Source organism: Centruroides sculpturatus, unplaced genomic scaffold (genome assembly GCF_000671375.1).
Source record: "Centruroides sculpturatus isolate CEXI.00-Female unplaced genomic scaffold, Cexi_2.0 scaffold1031, whole genome shotgun sequence".
In the NCBI taxonomy this organism is placed as follows: domain Eukaryota; kingdom Metazoa; phylum Arthropoda; class Arachnida; order Scorpiones; family Buthidae; genus Centruroides; species Centruroides sculpturatus.
The window spans coordinates 35,458-46,141 of NW_019385211.1; the positions used below are offsets into that span (position 1 = coordinate 35,458).

Consider the following 10,684-nt stretch of genomic DNA (forward strand, 5'->3'; position numbering starts at 1 on the left):
CGATAATTTGAAAAATAAACTACACCGATATAAATCCAGCAAAATTTAATAAAATAAATTTAATATGTCTTTTTGCAAGGAAGAGGCGTACCTATGGGTAGTCCTACATCTGCAATCCTTTGCGAATTGGTTTTACGTCAACTTGAAAACGCCATCCTACCCGAATTTCAACAACAGATCATTTTGTACGCTAGATACATTGACGACATTTTCATACTTTGGCGCGAAGAACCTAACCTGCAATATTTTTTAAACAAAATCAACAATAACCCTTACGGTTTAACATTGCAGCTGGACCAGAAGAGCGACTCCAGTGTTAACTTCCTCGACATTTCCATTACGTGCAAGCAGGGAGAGATCTAGACCGATATTTACCGTAAACCCTGCTTTCAACCCGTTATCATCCCACGCCAATCAATCGATCCCAAGCATATCAAATTGGCGGTTTTCAGATCATGGATTAAACGTGCTTATACGCATTGTACAAGTTTCTGCGACACGATAAAGGAGCTAAGGTACATTCTTAAAATAGCCCAACTAAACGGATATCCAAAGAAAGAGATAGAGGATCTTATTTCATCCTTCCAATCCACTACACGGCATTCTCCCAGGATTAACCCTAATAAACGAATAGTGCTTAATTACGTCCCATATTTGAACAAGATACACAGATCTACTGCCAAGTCTAATAACTTACACATTGTATACAGGCGCAATCCCACTATTTTCAAACTATTGAGAAACGACAAAAAGAAAGAGGATCGGAACTCAACAACAGGTATATATTCAGTGCCTTTACATGATCAGCGTTTCGATTCCAGGCTAGTTTACGTGGGTGCGACGATGCACGGTCTAAAGAAAAGGCTCAAGGAACATAAGTACACTATTGATAAGAACCTTGATAACACTGTGTTAGCATCGTACGCAAAACAACAAGATATAAATGTTCTATGGGATCAGGCATCAATTATAAAAACAACAACTAATCGGCAAACAATCAAACATCTAGAGAAATTGGAAATCTATAAAGCGCACATAAAAACTGGTTGTATAAACCATAGGGATGCCGACTCATTATCCACTGCGTTGAGATCCTTTTACAATTATTAATTTTTCACTATTTAGTTGTTAATTTTTCATTAGTTCGTCTACTAGGGCGTTTCCGTTAATTTTTATTTTTGTATTTATTTCGAATGCATTTTATGTTCTATATTTAATGTTCTATTTTTAGTAACTGAAGATGATCGTTGAAAAACGATTAAAAACGTTTTTATTTTATTAAATTTTGCTGGATTTATATCGGTGTAGTTTATTTTTCAACTTATTCTACTTCCAGTACATATTGGTTATATATTTTACTCGGCGATAATACCGTGACGTTTACGAATTATGCTTGAATTTAAAGATTGAGCATTTTTCACAGTTTCGAGAATTTTTTCTTTACCTTTTATAATTGTTCTCACTGTCGATTCAGGTAGATCAAACTTCTTTGCCAATTCACAAATTTTCATTTTTGTATCGAACTCTTTAATAATGGGGTACGTTCGTAAAGTCAAACGAGTTAAACACGTTAGTAACGAATCATTCGAAAAGTCTAATGAAATAAGAATAACGATGACATCATTCTCATTTAACTCGTTCGACTTTATGAACGTACCCAATGTTAACTTTATATTCCAGAGATAAAGTTTTTCTTTTCTTGTTTGATGCAGAAGAATTAGTTCTAATTCGTTTGGATGACACAGTAGAGTCTCTCGAGTCTCCATAGATATAACAAACACAGAAATAAATAACACGAAATAAATTGTAGCTATGTGTCGATTCCGCACGACAAATCCAAACATGTAAGCTGAACAATAGTGTGGAGGAGTGAGTAATCGAGGGTTGCGTGGCGCTCAAACAAAAAACGAATCGATGCGATTTGAAAATCACGTAACTCCGGGTTCGCGTGAGTCGGGGTATTACTGTACTAATAATAGACAGATTCTACCTTACTGTAAAATTTCAAGTAAATTACTGCAATAGTTTGTGATTTGTATCCAATTTTCACTTTTGTGCTTATTGTTTGGAGGGGAGTATATTTAAAAACATACATGAATATGACTGACTAATTCTGTAACATTATCCAGTGGTGTAGCTTCTGAAAATAACATAAGGCAAACTACAGAGTCTGCATCGCCAGTTGTGAGCTATCATTCAGTGAGTTAAAACTAATACTTTCGTATTTGAAAACCTCTGGGTTGAGAATGATTCTGTGATCTCATATACCAAGTGTAGAAAGAGAAGAAACTGAAAAAACTGATTTTTGATTACATCGTAGACTGGGTTGCATCAGTGAAAACCTGAAAGGCGCAATTGTAATTTTCTGGTAGTGTTGTAATTTTTCAATTAAAAGATTAAGAACTGACCGATAGTTTTGGGCCAATTTTACAATAAAATTATCCAAAAGATGAATATTGAATGTTCAAATAGAGGACAATTTGAATATTTAGCCTTATCTGAACATTCATGCAAGGATGGGGAAGACACTCTTGTCTCCATAGCCGACAATGAATTAGAGAAACTCTTTGGGTTACATATAAAATTATAAGGTAAATTTAAGTATACACAAAGTATTTCTAAAAATGGTAATATTTTAAAAGGGAGAAATCTGTATAATACAGCTCTTTGAAGAACATTTTTAAAACTTTGGACAAGTGATACTATGAGGTATGTGGTTGTTTAGCACTTAGCACTATATTTTTATCCAATAATTTATATAAAAGATTTGCTCAAGCATTTTTTAACAAAAATATTTTCATATTCTTAATAGTTATGTGAAAAATTAAAATTAGTAATTAAATTCAAATAAAACACACTTGAAAAAATACAGCAATAGCAAAAATAACAAAAAAAAAATCTGCTTTATTGATGCTTGCTTACATCAAATAACAGTTTTCCTTATACTTTTCAGGCTTTGTCAACATAAGATTTAGGTTAACGGTAGATTTACTTTAGTTATCAAGCTAGTTCACTCAAGTATCTTCCAATAATAGGTGCAACTATCCAAAGGTACTATAGATTCATCATAAGTGAGCTTTGATATAACAGATTTTATTCACTTTTATAACCACTTTTTAGACAAATAAACCAAAATGTTATGTCCTTTGAATCCAACATTCATCTGAGTTCAAGAATTACCTAGAAAATGATTTAATTCTCAGATATTTCAGTCTTCAAAATCAATGATTTTGATGAGTCCAAAATATTGTTGTAGACTCTGTTGCAGATTGTACCTCTTACCGAAGAGGGAGCGGCGAGAATTCAGATTCATATGTAATTAAATAGAATATCTGAGAATTAAATCGTCTTCTGGATAATTCTTGAACTTGGGTGAACGTTGGATTTGAAGGACATAAAAGGGGTTTTTCAGATGAATAAATCGAAATGTTAAGTGGTTATAAAAGTGAATGATTATATCCAGCAATTATTGCTATTTTAGCTATATATTATACAGATTTTATTATTTTAAGAAATTGGAGTTTTCATTATTTAGGAAGAAAAAAGACTGGAGATTCTTCTTCGTCACCTAATATTAACATATTCCATGTTGAAATTTTTCTCCATTGCATGTGGCCACCATGTTGAATTTTTGTTGATGTTAAGACTAACGAAAATTTTATGATTTTTTTAAAAAATTATTGTGGCTATTGTATCGTCCAAAATTATTTTTTTTTATTTTTCACAAACAAAATAGATATATTAATAAATATAATATTTTGGAAGTTAGTTTTAATATAAAAAACAAGTAAAACGGCAAAACCGTATTTGGGACAAGACTATGTTTCGGAGACTTACTACTAAGCGGACTCACTACTAAGCGAAATCACTTTGATGCTCAAGGCAGGTCTCGTTCTCATTCTCCAATTTTCTTTGGTATCGCTACTTTTGAGCACAATCATTCAAACTTCGCCAGCCATGACCACGAGGTTGTCCACCATGCATTCTCGATGAAATTAACCTATCCAATTTCAAAATTTCTCTCCATTGTGTGCCAGCCCGGGTTGAATTTTATTGATGCATAATGAAAATTTCCCGTTTTGCAAAAAATAATTGTGGCTATTGTATCATCTGAAATTATTTTTTTATTTTGCACAAACAATATACAGTTTAACCCAATTATAATGTCATTGGATGTAATGAAAACCCTAATATAATGTCAAATTTTTATCGGTCCACGATTTTACTATACTAGATAATGTTAAAATACCTATTTGTAATGACACTCTGTTTTAATGTCATATTTGAAGCACTCCCAAATTTACAAAATTAGATTACAAATTTTTATTTAACATAGGACTGAACATATAGTTTCTTCTAAGGTCAGAGTTCACTTCTGAGAATGACTGTGGGTGCCTGTTTTGCCTGTTTGTAGAAGAGGATTGCCATTTTGTATTTTATTTTGACTCGGTTCTTGGTCCCCAACTACTTACAAGTCTGGATTTTTTATGCGCAAAAAAAAAATAAATAAAATATGCGCAAATAGGTACCCAAATCAAATTTTTTTATTTGGGTACCTAATACTCTGCCAAATAACAACTCTCAACATGTACTCCTTCATACCTCTAAGCTGGTAACATAAACCAGCAGTACAATTTTATAAACAAGACATAGTCTTGTCAATTATGACTAGCAACATTAGTTCCAAATGTGTATCGATACTGTAACAACATATCATGGGTAAAATGCTCGAGGTCAGAGGTCATGACACCAAGAATTGTCCAGAATAACACAGGACAGGTTAAATAAGATTCATTTGTAAGATCTTAATGTTTTGAATTTCATTTCTGATGTAATTTTTCGTAATTTGCTCTAACCATTAAAATAATGATGTTAAATATAACAATAATAATGATATTTGATTTGTAAAACATATTTCAAAATACTGACTTATAAAAATGATACACAACCATATAAATATATTTGTATAACAATTGTGGTAACTCAGTTATTTTTATAGATAGATAGATATTGGCAGTTACTTTTATAGTATATAAAATTCGCATGTATATTACATTTAGAATCTTTAAATAAACTTTACCTTATCCTCTTTCCTGCACAATTCACTAAAAATGCGAACACAAGCTAAATTTATTTCTGGATTCTTCTGTTTCATTAGTTTCAGCAATTTTTGAATTCCGTCTTCTTTCATAATTAATTCGGCACCTGCTCTTTCTCTTGCCAACACGATCAGGTTGTTTGCAGCCTAAATCAGTTGAAATTTTTTGTTAACACTGAGAACAATTTCTACTTTCTTTGTATTGCATTTTTTTTCACAAAAAACAAATGCAATAAAATATTTAGCTTAATTCATAAATAAGAATTTCACTTACTTGAGCTCTATTTTCTGAACTCATATTTTCGTCAAGTAAAATATTAAACATATTTTTAACTTTATTTACTGTTCTAGACTGTTCTTTTGCCTAGAATATTAATGTTTACTTGTAAAAAATTCATTAAAATATTAAAATATCTATATTTCACTTTATTGATAAACTGTAGATCAACACTTACAATTTCCTGGATTTTCATACCCAGTCTACGAAGAACGGGTTGAATGGCATTATTATGAGGTTCCAAATGGTGAATCATCCGTGCATCTTTAAACGCCTCATCATATTTTTCCAGGTTTTCATGGGCTTGGCATCGTCGAAACAGAGCTTTTACATCCGTTGGTGCCAATTCCACGGCTGCAACATCAAAAAATATATATTTATAATCAAACCTTTTGAATATTCACAGAAAATAATTATTTAGGATATACTACTATACAATAAGTCTGGACAATACATGACTTCTACAAAATGCATACGTTTAGAACAATTACAAAATTGTAAAGCAGGCTCATTATACAACTTTTGTAATTAAATGAGATATTGATTTAAAAAAATTAAAAAAATACTTTGCCTTATTTTTTTAATCAATATAAGAGGGTAGTCCCAGAAGTACCCGACCTAATAAAGACACAAAAAATTTGGGAAAACATATCTTTATTTTTCAACATAGTCTCTTTTTAGCTCAATACACTTTTTCCAGTGATGTTCAATAGCTTTGATCCCCTGTTTATAGTGAGAACTGTTGAGCTTCTCAAAATAGCCATCAACCACAGACTCCACCTCTTCATTGTTGGCAAATCTTTTACCATCAAGCCGTTTTTTCAAATTTGGAAAGAGAAAAAAATCCAAGGGGGCTAAATCTGGCAAATAGGGTGCGTGAGGAAGCAATTTGAACCTTAACTCATTGATTTTTGCCATTGCAATAATGGATGTGTGAAATGGTGTGTTGTCTGATGAAACAACACTTTCTTTTTCACCAAATGTGGCCGTTTTTCTTCATTTCATCGCTCAAGTGCTGCAATAAGTTCGCATAATACTCGCCGTTGATTGTTTTTTCTTTTTGAAGATAATCAATGAAAATTATCCCATGCACATCCCAAAAAACTGACGCCATGATCATGCCAGCAGATGGAACTATTTTCGCCTTCTTTGGAGCTGATTCTCCCCTTTCAGTCCATTGTTTCGACTGTTCTTTCATCTCAGCTGTGAAGTGATGGACTTATGTTTCATCCATGGTTATGAATCGATGAAAAAACTCGGCTTTGTTGGGGCGAAACATTGCCAAACACTCGATTGAAACATCCTCACAACGCTGTTTTTGTCTCGTTGTGAGCAAATGCGGCACCCATCTTGCACACAGCTTTCTCATGTCTGAATTTCCAGTCAAAATGCGATGTATAGCACTTTTTGAAATGCTTACCGTGTCTGCTAGCTCTCGCACTTTGAGTCAACGGTCATCCAATACCATTTTGTGGATTTTTTTCACCATTTCTGGCATGGTCACCTCATTTGGTCGACCACTACGATGTTCGTCTTGGCAGCTCGTACGGCCTTGTTTAAATTCTGCCACCCAATATTTTATTGTTGTAAACGAGGGAGCAGACTCCCCCAGAGTAGAATCTAGCTCAGCTTTAATATTGGGTGGACCGAAACCTTTCAAATGAAAGTATTGTATCACATAAAGATGACTAATTTTTTCCATGTTTACAAATTCACTGAGATTGTTCACTATTGATGGCTGCCAAAAAGTTACTAAACAATGTAGTGTCTTCAAATTTCAGCTTTATAAGGTTGATACTTTCGAACACAGTCGTTTTTTCAAACAAGTACCGCAATTTATATGTCAGGTCGGGTACTTCTGGGAAGACCCTTGTATCTTTTGTTTTTCTTTAGTAACCTTTTATTATGCACTTTGAAAAAGGCTGACAGACCAAAGTGTATTTAAATAAATAAAAAATAGGTTCCAATATTTGGCAAAAAAGTTAATGAAGAGAGATGACAAGAGTGTTACACAAAATTAAAGATTGATTAGATCTGGAAAAATCTTACATGATTAATAATAGTAGTATATTGAATGAACATAGAGATAAGAGATGAATCAAAATTATAAAGTCTCAAAACAAAACAAAATTACAAAATGAGTCTCTTATGAAAATCAGAGATCAAACATAGATGATATAATTATGTTGTCAATAGTCAGTAAAACAAAATAGCTAAACCCATTCAACCAATCCATCTTTTTGAAGTTTGGAAATTATTTCCTATTTCTGTTTGATTAGTTAATTGGATTTGAAGTTTGTATAAGAACCTTACAAGACATAAAAATACCACGAGAATTTTAGCTATTTATTTTTATTTCCTGTTTATGTTTTTTAGTTCCTTTACTCTTCTATTTTATTAGTTTTAAATTTTAATGATCTGCTTATAACAAATAATAATAATAATAATTTATTACGAATATAGTCCTTTATTTGTTTGATTGTTAACAATTCATTTTATGTGACATAACATTAAAAGTTATTTTTATTTATTTATTTTAACAAAAGACAATGTCTGTACACAAAGTGTTTAGCCAGTAGAAGAGGAGGGGCGAGGTGAAGGGAAGGAGGAGGGTGAGGAGATAGAAAGAAGAAAAAGGAAGTATCCCCTGAGCAGTGTACACAAGGTTATTACTCTCTCTATGTTTAATGTTGGCATGCAGTTTTTTGGCTGCAAAGCCAAACTCATAAGCTCACCAGTAAGTTAGTGCAGCTACATATAAGCTAGACACAGTAAACACATTAAAGTTTAAAACTAAAGTGAAGGCTTAAATCTATTATTAAAATTAATAGAAAACCTAAGCTAGCAATCCCTGTAGTAAGCAGAACAACATAACTGAAACAATCAGGTGAAAAAACTTAAATCTAACTTAACTATAGTGGAACCTCGCTTAATGAGCATAAGTCATTCCAGAATCTTACTCTTAATGCAAAACACTCATTAAGCGAAACTATTTTTCTCATAGAAATTAATATAAAATATGATAATGCATTTCATGCCGAAAAAATACTCAAATATTTTATATATAACATTTATTCAAAGAAAATTACACAATATACATTGTTAAGAAGCATAAATCATCATCATCTTTTCTTCTGGCATGGAGTGAACAAACCTGGAATGCAAATTTGATTTAAAAAAAAAAAAAAAAAAAATCACAGATATTATATATAACATTTATTCAAAGAAAATTACACAATATACATTGTTAAGAAGCATGAATCATCATCTTTTCTTCTGGCATGGAATGAACAAACCTGGAATGCAAATTTGATTTAAAAAAAAAAAATCACAGATAATGTCTGATGAAGATGCCAAAAGATACGCCAAATTCTTGGGCTATGTAAAGGCTATAATTAAATATTAGATATTATATAACATCTACTGCACATCGGATTGTATAAAATAAATATGACGTACTTGAACCTATAACCGATGTGTATCAAATAATCTTTCAACGACGAACGTTTTCATANTAATTTAAAAAAAAAAAAAAAAAAAATCACAGATAATGTCTGAAGATGCCAAAAGATACGCCAAATTCTTGGGCTATGTAAAGGCTATAATTAAATATTAGATAATAATTAATTTGATAGAGGTAGGCAGTTATGCTGCCATCTCATATTAAATTTAATAATTATAAATATGTGAAATCCACGAATTTAACGTAGAAAAAATGTGTAAACAACTCCAATAGAAAAAACACTCCTGGTGAGAATTCCTTCCTCCATGCTTCTGCGCTCTAAGGGATTTTTTTCTCTTTAATAAAGTAGACACCAATGAACTACATCAACAAGTACTAGAATTGGCCCATTTAATTTGTTACAACTCTGTTTTTCAATTTAGAGAAAAGATATACTCATAAACAAGAGGTGTCCCCATGGGCAGTTCGGTCGCCGGGGATTTATGTGAACTAGTCATTAAGCAATTGGAGAGCAGGACACTGCCTAATTTCCTCCACGACATTATCCTTTACAAAAGATATGTCGATGACATCATCATCTTATGGAGGACAACTCCCAACCTAACCCGTTTTATAGAAGAAATGAATAAGAATCCGTATGGACTGACACTAGAGATGGAACAACATAGTAACAGCAGAGTCCATTTCCTGGATTTAGATATAAGATTTGAAGATTCCATCATACGCACATCTGTTTTTCGCAAACCGTCTAGTCTATCGGCATACATACCATTTAACTCATGTGATCCCTTTCAATACAAGATGGCGGCCTTCAGGACATTGGTCAAACGAGCTTTTACGCACTTTTCTACACAACTAGCGCTAGAGAAAGAGTTAAAATACTTGGAAGGCATTGCCAGGTCCCATGGTTACCGAAATACTATACAAAAAATCTCGGAGGGCCATAAACAACCACAGGCTTCTTCCAACACTACAGTGATCATGCAAAACACTAAGGAAAATATGAGGATACCTATCATGTTCAACCCACTATTGAGGTCTCTATACAGCACCATCGCAAAGGAATGAAAAGTTACCCTAGCATACAGAAGGTGCAGCACTTTGTTCGATATCCTACGCAACGAAAAGGACCAATCCAGGGTGGAGAAGTTATCAGGCGTCTATACAATCCCTCTAAGAGATAACCAGTTTAACAGGGATTTGGTATACGTAGGATCGACTAAACGTTCATTAGGGGTTAGGATAAAAGAGCACATCTCGGATGTACAACGCAACAGACACACAACATCACTCTCCACCTACGCCACTGATCCCAAAATAGTGGCGGACTTCAATAGAGCGCAGATAATTGTCACCACACCGCACATTCACCATCTAAAATGGTTGGAGGAGATGGAAATTTTTAGAGCAAACGACGCATCCACTTGTATTAATTCGAGATGAAATCGGCCTTTCCACGGCATGGCAAAACCTACTACATACAGAGTAACAGCGAAATACTATTTATTAAATATTAAAATAAAAAATAAAAATAGAAGGTACTGGGGAACATGTGAGAACAGTATTGAATAAGTATGTATCTCAATCGCATGTTTTTAAGTATCATAATAATATCTTTCTCTTGAATTTGGACATTGATCGTTAACTTCGATCACGTTCAAACATATCACGTGACGAAATAAACGAACAATCCGAACGATTCAAACTCAACAGAGTTCGTATTTATTCAAATTTTGTTTTTGGTGTTCGATCCAGCTGTTTCACCTGAAGAAGAGCCCAGAAGGGGTTATGAAAACGTTCGTCGTTGAAAGATTATTCGATACACATCGGTTATAGGTTCAAGTAC

At 33.0% G+C, this 10,684-nt stretch overlaps 1 protein-coding gene across 1 annotated transcript in view; it reads right to left on the minus strand.

Annotated features, from left to right (window-relative positions):
* The window catches only part of LOC111636191 (protein unc-45 homolog B-like), a 67,490-nt gene that overhangs the window by 32,457 nt on the left and 24,349 nt on the right, over positions 1-10,684 (minus strand). Inside the window, exons 3-5 of the mRNA XM_023381386.1 lie at positions 5,554-5,729; positions 5,373-5,462; positions 5,081-5,245 (exon numbers count right to left, since the gene is read on the minus strand). Coding sequence (XP_023237154.1) covers positions 5,081-5,245; positions 5,373-5,462; positions 5,554-5,729 — 431 coding nt within the window. The remainder of the gene's footprint in view (positions 1-5,080; positions 5,246-5,372; positions 5,463-5,553; positions 5,730-10,684) is intronic.